The sequence below is a fragment of the Cygnus olor genome, chromosome 1, assembly GCF_009769625.2.
Source record: "Cygnus olor isolate bCygOlo1 chromosome 1, bCygOlo1.pri.v2, whole genome shotgun sequence".
Lineage (NCBI taxonomy): Eukaryota > Metazoa > Chordata > Aves > Anseriformes > Anatidae > Cygnus > Cygnus olor.
This window is the reverse complement of record NC_049169.1, coordinates 77,610,442-77,624,737: the sequence shown is the minus strand read 5'-3', so window position 1 is coordinate 77,624,737 and position 14,296 is coordinate 77,610,442. Positions and strand designations below refer to the sequence as shown.

The following is a 14,296-nucleotide window of genomic DNA, read 5'->3' as shown; positions in this document are numbered from 1 at the left end:
TGGCCCTTTTCATATAGAAAGTACAAAGAGAGCTTGATGTTTTCCCTCTTAACTGATTGTTTTGGATAACAACCTCTGACAGCACGCTGCTAATTCATTCTGCTTAAAACAGGCGCTTGAGCTGGGCTGACATTTTACGCAGTCTCTGGGGATCCTGGTTGACATTTTAAAGGGCTTCTAAGCATTTTATAATACCCTAAAATCTGGTTTTAATAAGACATTCTGCTGAAATTGTTAACATAAGGAATCACCTTTTACTATTTGGCGCTAGATCAGGGAGATATGGGGACATCTTTTTCTGATTAGATATACAGTAGTTGGAGTAAAATGTGCAAATTCATTACAGATCCTGTTGAGGTGACAGACAGTATAGCTGACTCCAAACTCTTTACTGTTTTGCTGCCAGATATGGGGAAAAGCAAGGTTTAAAGCAGGAAGAGATGATGTTTCTATTTCTTTCCAGCATCACGTTTAATTTTTTCTATTCCTCCTCTGCAAAAGAGAGGGATGCCCTGATGCCTTCTTTCCTGACAGGAACGTTGCAAAGGTCTCCCCTCAATTGCAAAAGGCCAGTCTTTTGAAGTCAGCAGGGAGCTCTCTGTTAACTGGCATAGGGTGAGCAGCCAGAAACTTACAGTTCAGCTGGTATTAGGGGCTCTTTATTAGATATCCACAATCTTTCCTTACCATTTTTTAGCAGTGCTGCTGCACATTGGGGTCAGAAAGCTCATTGTCACTGAGAGTGAGTTAGATGGAGTTGTCACCCATCAAGGGTCATTTTTGTAGTAAAATGAGAGGAGATGCCCTTCCCACCACTAGCATTCTCTAGGGATTATGTTTGACACTGTGGTATTATGTTTTGAGCATAAAAATTAGATAACATGGATTTGTCACTAAATTCATCTGTGCATACGTTTGTCATCCATCTGTTCATTGCAACTTAAACTTGTGGATAATGATTTTTTTTTAGTAGATTGTTAAAAAAGTGCTAAAGCGGGTCTGCTGGACCCTATCAATTTAATAATGCATTGTTTAGATATTTTTGTAAATATTTTAATTAATTTCACTGATAAATTTGCATAAGGAGATTAAGAAAAGAAGTTAGACAGTACCTTCAGAAATTCTCTCATAGATGCATATGTGTGTGAATACATGCGTATATGCATACCTATAATTATATATGTGCTTGTGTGTGTGCAAGTATTTTTTTAAACACAAAAGCAGCCCGATGCAGATACCCAGATTGGAAGATACCAGTCCCGTGGACTAAAAATTAGGAAGTATTATAAAGAGCTGAAGATTCTTGACAGAGAGACTTGGCTCAAAATCAGTGGTCAGCAGAGCTGTGAACCCCACTTAGCGCACATGTGTGTGCACCCGAGCACAAGTGCGTGTGCACTGGTGGGTGCCTGGCTGTCTGTAGCTGCCGGTGCCAGACTCAGATATCTGGCTGTCCTCATCAGCCCTGTACAAGCCTCACGTGGTCACAGTTCTAAACTGTCCTAGCTCATGTTGGGGGCAGGAGCCACGTTTGGTGCTGCAATGTCTAGTAATTTCAGCATTTATTTTCTAAACACTTCAGCCAGCAGATCAGGGAGAGCCGCGTGAGAACCCTGCCTGTCATTATGTATGCGTACAGGGAGGGGATGGGCTCATGTTTTTGTAGTCACGGAGAAAAGCCTTGCATACTTGACCCACTCAAAGCTTTCAAACACAGATGGTAAGCAGAAAGCTCACCAAAGAGTGTAAATCTTCCCTTAAAAAAAATTAAAAATAAAAAAAAATCAAGATATTTCAATTACACCTTATTTGGGCTTGGGTTTACGCTAGGCATAGGTACCCGTGTCTGCATGCATGTGTTTATTGACATAAACAACAATCACACATAAAGGTATTGCAAATATATTTTGTCCAAACACAAGGGATTGTCAACCAGTTTTAGTATGCTGATTGATGATACTCAGTCTTACCTTAGCCTGCCTGCGCATGCAAATGTCAGGATTGGAATAGTATATTCTTCAGAATTTCAAAAGTTCATATTTAAGACCAGTTAGAGAGCTATTTGGATTTTGCATATTAGTAAGAAAATAAATGAAAATGCTAAAATGTAAAAAAAAATAGGATTTATCATCAGAAAATGTGCACGTTTTCAAAATTTATTTTGACAGCACTGTTTGTTTAATTATTTATGATACTTCAAAACATACTAGTAAATTATATTTAGTGTATTTTGCAAAAACAATAAAGTCATAGTAAGAGTAGGTATCACTGCAGAAGGCAGCTATTAAAAATTTGCTAGGAAGAGAGGTGAGACTGCCAGGATTTTTGTTGCATTGAGTTAGCAGCTTAGGAAGGAAAAACATAATGAATGACATCTATGTATAAATATTGTATGTGTAACTGCATGTACAAATATTATGCATCAAAATTTCAGTTTTTATGGCCCTGATCCTGCAAAGACTTATGCGTTTGCCTAACTGCATCCACTATTTACAGATCTTTTCACATGAGGGGATAGGAATCTGCCTGTTTAGGTCTTCCTGTAGGATTGCAGCAAGAAAGCACAGTGGAAGAGGTATTGTGCTGAGACAGAACATTTTCATGAAAATTTTGCAAAAACTGATTTCAATTTCTACCTTTCTGTGTGTTGGTCTCAGAACATACGTGACTATTACTCAGTTCCTGAGCTGCAGGTCCCTTCACAGCATGTAAAACAAATGTCAAGATTTGTTTAAAGTCAGTGAGGTTTTCAGCTTTGCTATTCATAAATAAAAACTGTTTCATCAGTAGGAAATGGGGCTGGGGTGTTTTTTTAAGCCACCAGGACTACAGCTTGTTTGTGGTTAGAGGACTCTAGATTTGGACTAAATTTCGTTATTTTCTTCGTACGCTAAAAAGCCAATGTGCTGTTGTCTAAGAGGTAGAATTTGGAAGTAGACCTACATCTTCCTGTGAGAGCTGTATAAGCTTTACCCTGAATTTTTGACATCATTCAACACAAGCCCTATCTATGTTTCCATCTTGCACACTAAGCCAGCATTAGTAGGTGTTCAGTGTCTTGGCAGTCTCCACATGTTTATCACTATGTCATTTAGCCTGAAATCTTGGAGGCACTACAAGTGGGAAGTTGGTGTCACTTTTTCTAGTCACTCCCTCTGCCAGAAAAAACATGGGATAATTTCCCTGCAGGAGACAAAGCTGCTGACCACGATTCTGTAGGCAGAGTTTTGCTACCCTGTCTTAACACAGAGCCATGTCAGGGATGCTTGTGCTGAGCTACCAAGTCTGGCATATGAAGTACCATGCAGGAGTTTCAGATCAAATCTTAGAAACAATCCATTCATCTGATACGATGCTCTGCCTAAGTTAATAACAATTAGCAGAAACATTGAACTGTCTCCCATTCCAGAACTAGCTGGAGGATTTCTCCATCTTATATGTGAAAAAAATGATGTTTTTGACTCCACAGTAATGTTTGCTATAAAAAAGGATGTCCGTTGTTGCACCTCTGAATAAGGACACCATGATTTCCAATCACTTGTCTGTCATTGTGAGGCCAAGTTGGGTAACCCTTTGCACCAGAAGCCCAAACTGCAGCTTGGACTAAAGATTCAAAGAGCACTGTGGAAAATGGTGGTGTCAATAATCAGAAGGGACCTTTCTGGAGGGAACCAAACTATTTTCTTGCCCAGGAAGGGATAACTTTGTTCTCTGTGGTGAAAGTCTTGGGAACACAGTGAGCTAAGACCAGCCTGAGTAATAGCATGAGCTAAGTACAGCATGAATAACCATAAAAAATGAAGAAAAAGAGGAAGTCAAGTATGACATATGACATTATGGGCCAATTAAATTGAGAAACTGTTCAAACTTTTTTTTTTTTCTCCCAATGGGAAAATGGACTATTTTCCAATAAAGTTTTCCTTCTAGGCCACATGTTTCACAGCTTGGACCATTCCCGTTCTTTTGAAATGTATCGTACCCTGAAGTATTTCTATCGTCCATGGAAAAATCAAATAGGATAACTAACTCAAGAAACTTTACTTTCTGCTTCCATGCTATATCCTTTAAACAATATTAGTTTACAAATTTCAGGAGGTATTTGAAAAAAAATAAATGAAGTCTTCTTTATTTCCCTACCTCAAATATCCACATTAGCATAGGAAGAATGTCAGAAATCAGCCTGGCAATCAAGCTATACTGCAGCTCCATGGAGAGGTGTGCCAGTATCCCAGTGCTCTTCCCTTCATGACACATACTAAATTCTTTATTAAGATGGAGCTGGCAGTGCTCACCAGGACTTGGTCTTGGAGTTAACACCCCACTGAGACATACGGGATAGCTTATAGCTGTTAGAGGCATTGCTTCGGGATCTTTGCAGGCTCCTGTACCCAGCAGCATACCATCTATGATCAATTCATGTTCTTCTTTTCATGAACCTGGCAACTAGAAAGATAAGTTATTTGTAATGAAAGATTAAGCTGTAGACATGTGCATATCCAGAGTTTATTCCTGATCCAGCTATGGTGAAACACAGCAATTGGATCGCAGCAACTGGGATTGCTGCCTCCTCTAGAAGAGGAGGTGAAAACAAGACCATGGCCAAAGGAAGGTCTCAGCAGAGTAGGCTTGATATACCTGAGGGTTCTCTGAGTATTCCACTAAAGTACACTGCCTAGTTTTCTCAAAAGTGTCAGGGTCTGCTCATTATCAGGATGTTACTCTTATTAATCATCTGAAAAACATCATCATTTAGAAAAGTTTCAGTAAAATAGTGAGTGAAAGCTTTGAGTATCATCTCTGTCTGCCTCATGGCCATACTCAAGAGGTTTACCAGTGAAATGCAAACAAGACCTGACCCTTGTCTAGAAGCTATGACAGATTCCCAGCCCAAAGCGATATGACTGTCAGTATCTTGTTCCAAGTGACCTACTTGCTTCTCTGTCTTTTAGTGCTTGTGGATGAGTAGAACCTCATTTCTTGTTCTTTTTTTTTTTTTTTTTTGTGACAGGATCTCGCTGGAAAGCTATGACAAACCTAGAGAAGCAGCCATACTATGAGGAACAGGCCCGACTCAGCAAGCAGCACCTGGAGAAATACCCAGACTACAAATACAAGCCAAGGCCGAAGCGTACCTGCCTTGTAGATGGCAAAAAATTACGCATTGGCGAGTACAAGGCTATAATGCGCAACAGACGCCAGGAGATGAGGCAGTATTTTAATGTTGGGTATGGGACCTTTAAAAACTAACACTCATTTCAGCAAAAAAAATATATATTTCAGGGAGAATTCTTAATTCACTGTGGTAAATGTTATATGTTATTTGCAAGAACATTGTATATTGCTAACAGAATGTGAAGCTTATACTTTAAAACAATGTGTTCCAGGAGGAAGTTAGGCAGCTAGGGATTTTTTGTTGGCTCTGCTATACGTTCATCTTACAGTTTCAGCCAACTGTCTCCTTTCCACTCTGATCATGCAAAAGAAGAAAAAAAACTTAAGATTTTCCAATGAAATTTAAGTCTTCTAATAAAGTCTTGTAAGTACTACTTTATTATGGGATCTCAGAGGGTGTATCTGAATGGATCTATGGTAGTGACTATTAGTCCAAAAGCCAAAAATACTAGTTTGCATTCAGTATGATGTATTGCAAGTGGTCTGAACATATTGAACTTGAGCTGGAGTATGGACTTGAATATCAGGCATGAAGTTGTCTCCATGGTTCATTGTGATGGCATTTGTCATATTAGGGAGTGTCTTCCAATTCACTAAGCTAAATGCTTTGTGTTGAGTATAAATTTCAAGACTGGTTCAAGTAAACTCTTAATAGATCAGCTTGATATGATTAAACTAAAATCTGCCTGGAAAACTCACATGTCTTTTCTCTCTGGAAATTCTGCTTGGTTTTGATTACTACAGATCGAAAGCATCAGAAGTAATCAAATATTCTGCAGTATTTCTGTATTCACTCCAGAAAATTAAAATCCACACATTCGTCTTAAAAAAAATAAATAAAAAGCAAAAATGGCAACAGAATCAAGCCTCAGAAATAATGGAATTTATGTTCTGTTTCATCTCAGGCTGAATTTGGAATCATTTTAATATTAACTGAATTGAGCTGCACATCTCTTTAGTTAACAGCTAGAAGTAGCAATAAAGGAGAGAATATCTGTCCAGCAACTGTTAAGTGTCATCAGACTGTGTTTTAAACAGCTATAGTGTGCACTGTTATAATAAGCTGCTCAACAGAGAAATTTGAGCTGCTTAACCCTGTGGCGCTGGCAGGTCCAGTGATCCCAATGGTAAGCACTGAAACAAACACAGGGAAGTCAGCCAACATTTGGCATCAAGAGATTAAAAAAAGAGGAGGGGGGGCCTTCTGGAAAAAGAATAGGTGGCAACAGAGCCCCCAAAACACTGCTTATCTGGTTAACATGCATGCTTCATCATGGGAAAAAAATTAACCTTGTAACGCTCTGCATATTATTTAGCTTTCCAAACAAGGCTGACATTGAAATCAAGACATTTCTGGAGATAATTTGCACAGGGGCATCAAAGCACAGAACCTGGGGCGAAATCATAGAAGTTACTGACAAAGTGGCCAGTGACCACAGTGGGGTCAGTGTTTGATGCTGGGAGTCCCAGCACTGCAGTTGCATTCCTGGTTTTGGTTCCCCATCTGCTGCATCACCCTGCACAGGTCATATAGGGCTAAACTTCCAAACACAAATCCAGCTCCTGCTCAGGCACCAAAGTAAATGATGGGGTTTTCTAACAGCTCTCGTTGTGCCAGCTGCCTGGACATACTGAAAACCTGCCTGAAAGCCTGAGAGTGGGAAGGATTGGGCATTTTTTGCAACTCTTGTACTTAATGCTTTTAGGTCTTACTGTCCTCATCTTTAATGGTTATATGGTAAGCTCACCTCATCCTCTGGAGTGGACATTCTATAGAAGTGGAAAAATACTATTCTTAAATTATTGAATATTTGGAAAGCACTCTGAAAAGCACCATTTAAGTGCAAAGTATTCTATTGTTAAATATTAAAAGCAATTTAAGTGTGCTGAATCTTGTTACGGAAATGCTGACTCCAGAAAAACAAAACCTTCCTATTGAATTAAGAATAAAATGCAAATTAGACCTGCTTCCTACTTTAAGAGCTATGTCTTCAGCTGAGACAACTTATACTTGTTTCAGAAACAGGGAAATAATGATTGTACTGACAGTGGCCTCGCTCGAATGGCAGGCAGGAAGTATCTGAAAATGCAGCTAGCAATTCCAAACAAATGTAAAGCTCTTTGGCAGGGAAAGGTCTTTCAGGATCACTGTACTGTGCAGGGCTTACTGTACAGTCAGGGCACAGCCAGGCAGGGGAACAGGGGAGGGTTTCATTCTTAATTACGAATGTTCATCTCAAGAGACTCTGCCCTGTCTCCTGTGGCAAGGCTTTTCAGTGCAGATGGACACACCGCTGATGACATTACAATGTGCAGCATGTACTGAAGAGTATTACTGCAATGGAATTACTTCATGCAGCAAGGAAACAAAAGGAGCATGAATTTTAAACCTCTAGGCTTGTTGGGACCCTGAAGCTTCTCAGGGAAATAAACACTGGTATAACGCAGCTAGTGTTCTTGATGCAAAGGGAATTTCTATGGCCTGGAATAATTCGTCTTTCATTACTGCAGACAGGTTTCCAAGGCTTAGACGCTGTATAAAGGCATCCTATAGAGGATTTTCTGAAATGCTCATGTAGCTTGCTTGCTTGCTTTTTATTTATGTTTAAATAATACATGCTTCAGTTTTAAGTCTGGCTTTTCCCAATTTTGATCCACCCTGCTTCAAAGGTTCTGCTTTTCACAAGTGCCACTCACTGGAAACTATCACCTTCCAGTGGGAGGCCCTTAGTGATCACCCTGTAAGCCCATGTTGGCCCCAGAAAACCCACTGTTCCTCTCCCTAACAATGGCCAGGTCTCTGAATGAGTGTGGAGCAAACACTGCCTCATCAGTGAGACCTTGGCTTTCTCCTGATCCACTGGTACTTCCCTACAGCACCTCCCCTTTCCAGCGCGAACTACCTAGCCCTCACTTCATTTCTCCTGTTGGCAATGTGTTACTTTTATTTCCAGTCCTGTCATTGTCTTACTATGATTAGCTAAGATGTGGATTTTCAGAATACAAGTTGTAAATTGGGCCACAATTGAAAGGGTGCTTGCTTTTGTCTGGCAGCTTAGGGGACACAGTTGACTCAGTAAAGTTGCATCACAGGTAGGCAAGCTGAAGCTGTGTAGTTCAGGTACAGCTACAGATGTTTACAAAGGTTGGGTTTCTTTAGCAGTGAAGTTGGTTTGGGCTTGCTGTTCATTTCAAGAGCATCAGTTGCTGAATCTGGAATACTGATAGAAGGGTTGTCATGCATGGGCCAACCAGGAGCTCCCTCTGCATCCCTGAGAGCATGTGCTATGGGCTTGCTATCATACTTACGACCCTCTGCTCCTTCCAGTATTCCAATGTTCTTTTACTTTTTCTCCACGGCAGGCAACAAGCACAGATTCCTATTGCCACCGCAGGCGTAGTTTACCCAGGAGCCATCGCCATGGCAGGAATGCCTTCCCCACACCTGCCCTCTGAGCACTCGAGCGTCTCCAGCAGCCCGGAGCCTGGGATGCCCGTCATCCAGAGCACTTACGGCATCAAAGGCGAGGAGCCTCACATCAAGGAAGAGATGCAGACCGAGGATGTCAATGGAGAAATCTACGATGAGTATGATGAGGAAGAGGATGACCCTGATGTTGACTATGGCAGTGACAGTGAAAATCACATCGCGGGGCAAGCCAACTGATCAGGGTCCAAATATCATGTGACCTACAGGACTTCAAGGAGAAAAGGAAAAAAAAATAAAGCCCCATCTGGTTTATCCTTGCCAGTGGCCAAGCACATTAACTTTCTCATACACTGACTGTTACTTTAACTGTTAGTCTTAACTAGTTGGGACATCAGCTGACTAATAGACATCAGCCTGCATCAGAAGAAAAAAGGCTCAGAAGAAAGGAAACAAAGACAACGACGACAACAACAACAGAACGATATAAGCTATGGGTAAAATAATGCCAGTAATTCAGCTGCTATACCCAAGCACTGAAGTCTTACCCGTCGACCTTTTATTATTATTATTTTTTTTTCAAATAAACTTTATGGCTGTTTGTTCTACAATGTTCTAGAAATTCTCACTCAGGTACACAGTGCCAACAAGTGGCTTGTGAATGTGTTTTGTTGTTTTGTGCTACAGTTTAAAGAGAAATAATTTTTTTTTGGTAATGCACCTGACAGGAAAGAAAAAAAGACAAAATTCCTTTTCCCCTTCTGTCTCCTCCTCCTCCTCCCTGGCATGTCTGGGTCAGAAGCGTGTGTGTGTGTGTGAGTGTGCGGGCATGCATGGCTGGCAAGGAAGGAAGTGGGGAGCCTGTTTCTGTTAACCCCAACAAGCAATTATTTCCTTTCAAGAGAGGACTTCTCTTCATCAGTTGCACACCATACTGAGTCTTTGAGCAAGTGCCAAATTTGTACTACAGCGCTGAACTAGTCCAATTGCTTTTTTTTGGTTGGTCTCTGATTTTGTTTTTCTTGGTTTCCTTTTGCTTCCTGCTCTGTCTCAAGTTAGGACAGTGTTGTATCTTAGACAATCCCTTGAAGAACCTGATATACCAGCAGCTGGTGAGATTAGACATATATTTTTGGTTTTGGTTTTGGTTTTCAAAGGAAACTGTAGGTGCCATTCTCAGGTGAAAAAAGAGAGAGAGAGAGAGACATAAGAAATTTAGAGAAAAAAATATTTTATGATCTTGGATTTTCATGTGTGCGTGTTTATGGTACTAATAAGAATAATATTGGACTATTGTGAGCAAAAAGCATGTTCCGGAATGAAATCCCGCACCCTTCAAAGGACTTGGTCTGTAAGGAGCCTTTGCTTTTCATTTACACTTCAAGTGGCAGCATATAGAACATAAAGAAAGGATTGTCCAAAACAGGATTTGTTCAGCACAGGACAGGCAGCTGGAAATGTTAACTCCTCGCTGAGCATAATTAGGTTACTGTGATGTCCAGTTTTAATGAACTTGTACCTACGGGGTTGTTGAGCACTGATTTCCAATTCAAAAGGCAGTTGTTGTGTTTATTTTTTTAACTGGCATTTTTTCTCCTTTGCACTTGCAGAAATCCATTTTTATCAGTAGGATGTTTGTGTAGGAAAGAAGACTAATATCTATGAAGAACTTCTCGTATTCAGAAAAGGCATGTCAGAACCCCAGCCTTTGCAGTGCTAAGTTTCTCTTGCTGCTGCCTCTCACAAGTAGAGAAGTTGTCTCCTGGGCTGTAATACTTCCAGTGTTGTTCTAGAGCCCTTAGATACATTGCTTGTGCAGCTTTGCCTTCCTTGGGTAACAGCAACCAGGATGAGGGAGGCAGATTTACACAAGCGTAATGCCGAGCAGAAGTTAGCCTACTGTAATCTCAATAAGGTAACTGAATGTTACACTTTATTTCAGAAAAAGAATATAAATACAAGTGAATCATGGAGTCTCCTTTCATCTCCTCCCTCTGATATTCCTCTAGAAAGAAAGGACCCAGGTTCATGTAGCAAGACAGAAGCATTAGATCTAAACCAACCAACCAACCAACCAAAACAACTACCTCTCATTTCAAACAGCAGCTGTCCAGTAGATCCTCTCTGCCTTGAGAAAGAAAGTCTTAGGATCGTACAGAGAAAAAAAGCCTTCCTCTGAATCAGTTTTCTAACCGAGGATGCCACCTTTGTGTGGCTCACTGGAAAATCCCTGATCCTAGAGAGACTCATTGCAAGCATTCACTTTAACTTGTGAAAATAGCCCTGTGTATCTTTGTGCCAGCCAGATCCCAGCCCAAAGGTTCACCAGAAACACAGTCTTCAGTACTTGGCAACACTGATTTTGCAAATGGTTCCTTAATCAGGCAAATTTAGACCTCAGAGTAATCAGCCATTTAAATTTAGGTGCCGGGTGGAAAGGGCAGGTAGCAGGAGGGGCTGGGAAGGAGGACATGGGGTCTTCCTTTCCTGCTGGAATACCACTTGAAGTGTAACTTGACCTCTGCAGACCTTGTGCAAAGCAAACAAGAAAATGCCATTGAAGAGTTAGGACAGTAATCTGGCGAGCGGTTTGGACGTGTGTTAGTTTTACCCTGCAACATCTGTTTTATTTTTCTCCTTGTTTTCGCTTTTTGATGTCCACCTCTGCCTCACAAAAATTCTTTTCTGTTTTCTCTCTCTCAGAAGATTTGCTCTGAAGTTATGCTTGGAGTAGCTGATCATATCCTCCATGTCAGAGAGGGTTCTTTTTGTATTTTATGACTGTGTTTTTTTGTTTTGCTTTTTTTTATTTTTTTTTCAGTTGAACTGCCTCTTCTTGCTAGTGTTGTAATGGTAATTATAATAATAATAATAATGGTCAGCTGTTCCCAGATTAGTAAATTATGTATAATTTATTTTATTCCCTCCTTCCTTTTTTAACTTTATTTTATTCTGTTCTAATTTGGCAGTGCAGCAAATGAAGCTGTTAGGCTATTTAAAATGGATACCCCTCCCCACCTTGCCTTTTTATATATATATAAATATATATATATATATACATATGAAAACAAATCGCTTCTTCTTCTGCTCACATCATTCCTCTTTCTGTTATTTTAATTTTGGCCCCAGCCATGTCAACTTCTGATGTTTATTATAATGGAGTGAATTAATGGGAGTGTTGTTTTCAATCTTAATTAACTTCTGCTCTCTCATCACTTATTTTAGTTATTTAATTACACCAGTCATCTAGAGCCAATTTTTTTGAAGCACTCTGTTTGGATAAGAAGGAAAAAAAAATAGGCAATTGTTTTTATATCATTATTATGTACAATGTGAAAACAGATATTTGCTCCTTTTTTTTTTTAACTTTTAAATTTGTTCCCTGTCTTTGTGAACAAATTACGTCTGACTCTCGTGGGTTCACCTCACATTTGCTGTATGCTTGATTTCCACCACGTTATAGAGACTCTCTGGTTTAATTGTGTAATGTTGGGCTACCAGAATACTTTGTTTTAGCTCCAGGTAGGTGCCACCGCAGCAGGCATGATTGGAGCAAGTCTTGGACATGTGGGCTGGAAAGCCGGCCTCGGTGAAGTCGATGGAGAAAAGGCTCCTAGACTTCAACGGGACCGAATTTCAGCCCTGTGCTACGTCAGGGCTGCAGGAGATGCTCTGGAGATGCTCTCAAGGTGGCCCCGTCCCAGTCGGCAGGGTCCGTCCCATGCCAGAGGGCGGCAGGACTGAGCTCTGCCCTCATCACTTACCGCGTTTGCCTGAGCTAAGGCTCCGATGAACGCTGTGTTTGTTACCTGCACGTTTCCATCTGAGAGACTGCGCTAGAGCCTAGGGTTTGGTCAGGCTATTGGAATGGGTAGCTATAGCAAACTATCTGCCTCCTGCATCTGGATGCTGAAACTGATGCAGCAATGATGAAATAGGAAAAAAAAAAAAAAAAAAAAAAAGGAAAAAAAAAAAAAAAAAAAGGCTCTAGAGTCCCAAACCAGCAAAACACTTGTGCCTGTGCTAAGGTTTTGCTGGATCAAAGCAAGAGCGCCCATAAATCCTTTGGCAGTAGAAGACCAGGTTTGAAGACGAGGCCCTATTTGTCCCTCTTTCATTTCTCAGAAAAACGAAACAAAGCCAAACATATATTTATTAAAAAAAAAAAAAAAAAGAAGGTCTTGTGTTTTTTTTTTTTTTTTTTTTTCCTGGGTTCTCTGCCCTAGATCATGTAGGCAAACCAGGTTAAAAGAGATTAGGGTTGTATTAACCTACAAGCGCATGGAGGCCCTACCGCCGAGCTAGGCCTGGCTCCCCCTGCCCTGGGAGCCTGGCGAGCGAGGTGCCGGTGTGGGAGCTGCTGCAGGCCGATGTGCCACCTCCTCCTCGGGCAGGGGAGCTGCGGCTCAGGAGCTTACAAAACAACAATACCAGCAGTGGGGAAAAGGGGAAAAGAGGGAAAAAAAAATAAAAACTGAGGCACTTGCTTCTAAGCTCAACTAAATAACACAGAGTGTATCCTTTTTCAATTTATTCATGCCTTATATTAGTAAAATAGGATTTTTAAGTGCATTTAACATCTTTATTTAACCGTTCCGCTGTATTAATCAGGCCCCCAGAAAAGAACACTAGCTATTATTATAGCATTTAATTAGTTTTGTAACCAAATCCTCTTATTACGAATGCATATGGAAGAAATTCTTTCTTCGAAGACATTATTTCAAAGATTTGGTTACTGCAGTAGACTCTCTCTTTAATTAAATCATTTTTTAGAAAGTAAATTGTCTTTAACCTTTTTACAGCACATTTTCAGAGCTTTTTCTTTTTAATCCAAAGAGATGAGCTGTTATTGTCCCTGAAGAAGCCTCTGACATCACATTTGTAACATCGAAAATAATTATACTCCGTGGAAACGTAGACCTTACTTAGCAAGAATTCATCTGCTAGAATGAATGGCAACTATATAATATCTTGTGCGTTTAAGGGCATGATTTATCAGATAGGAAGTATTTTTGTCTGCCCACTTCTTGATAGAATCATATCTTCAATTTTGCAAAGAAATGTGTGTAATTCACTGGATGTGGATTCAAGTGTATCCTCAATTCACAGGGCATGGGCTGGATGTTTAGCTTGGTTTATATTTACATTTTTTCAACTTTATCTTAACTTGTCAGTTTCCCAGATTGAAGAACATGTCAAGTTCATTTTTTTCTACTGACTGATTTCTCTACTCCCCAGTGTTTTTGTCACTGGTTTGCTGAAACAGTATTTATATAGCTCCATTGGCTCTAAAGCTCTTACTCCTTCTAACGTTTTGGATTTTACAAGTGAAATGAAAATAGAAAAGAAATAGAGACAATCAAATGCCTGGAGCTTAAAACAAAGTATGTGCAACCTACCATCTCACTTGAAATTTAATAAAAGAAATAATTATGTAAATATAACATAGAGTTATAGATTTATATTTTGTTCATAACACATAGTGTAATATAAGTTGTATATTTTCATGTTTTGGTTTTATGTTATCATTCATGCCACAATAAATAAAAAAAAACAGGAGTTGATGTACTCTTTAAAAAAAATACAATGTGGGTTGCCACCATCCTGGGTTTTTGTTTTTGTTTTTCGTTTTTTGTTTTTGTTTCTTTTGCATTCCCCTTTTTCAGTATTATTGCCCTGCAAGGCACCAATAAAACA

General features: G+C 39.9%; 1 protein-coding gene across 10 annotated transcripts in view; it reads left to right on the top strand.

Moving 5' to 3' along the window:
- Nucleotides 1-13,057, top strand: part of SOX5 (SRY-box transcription factor 5) — a 645,390-nt gene extending 632,333 nt beyond the window's left edge. For all 10 annotated transcript variants that reach the window (XM_040565762.1, XM_040565757.1, XM_040565750.1 and 7 more), the window contains 2 exons: nucleotides 5,009-5,225; nucleotides 8,536-13,057. In XM_040565762.1, coding sequence (XP_040421696.1) covers nucleotides 5,009-5,225; nucleotides 8,536-8,839 — 521 coding nt within the window. In that variant the 3' untranslated portion in view covers nucleotides 8,840-13,057. The remainder of the gene's footprint in view (nucleotides 1-5,008; nucleotides 5,226-8,535) is intronic.
- The last annotated feature ends 1,239 nt before the right edge of the window (nucleotides 13,058-14,296 follow it).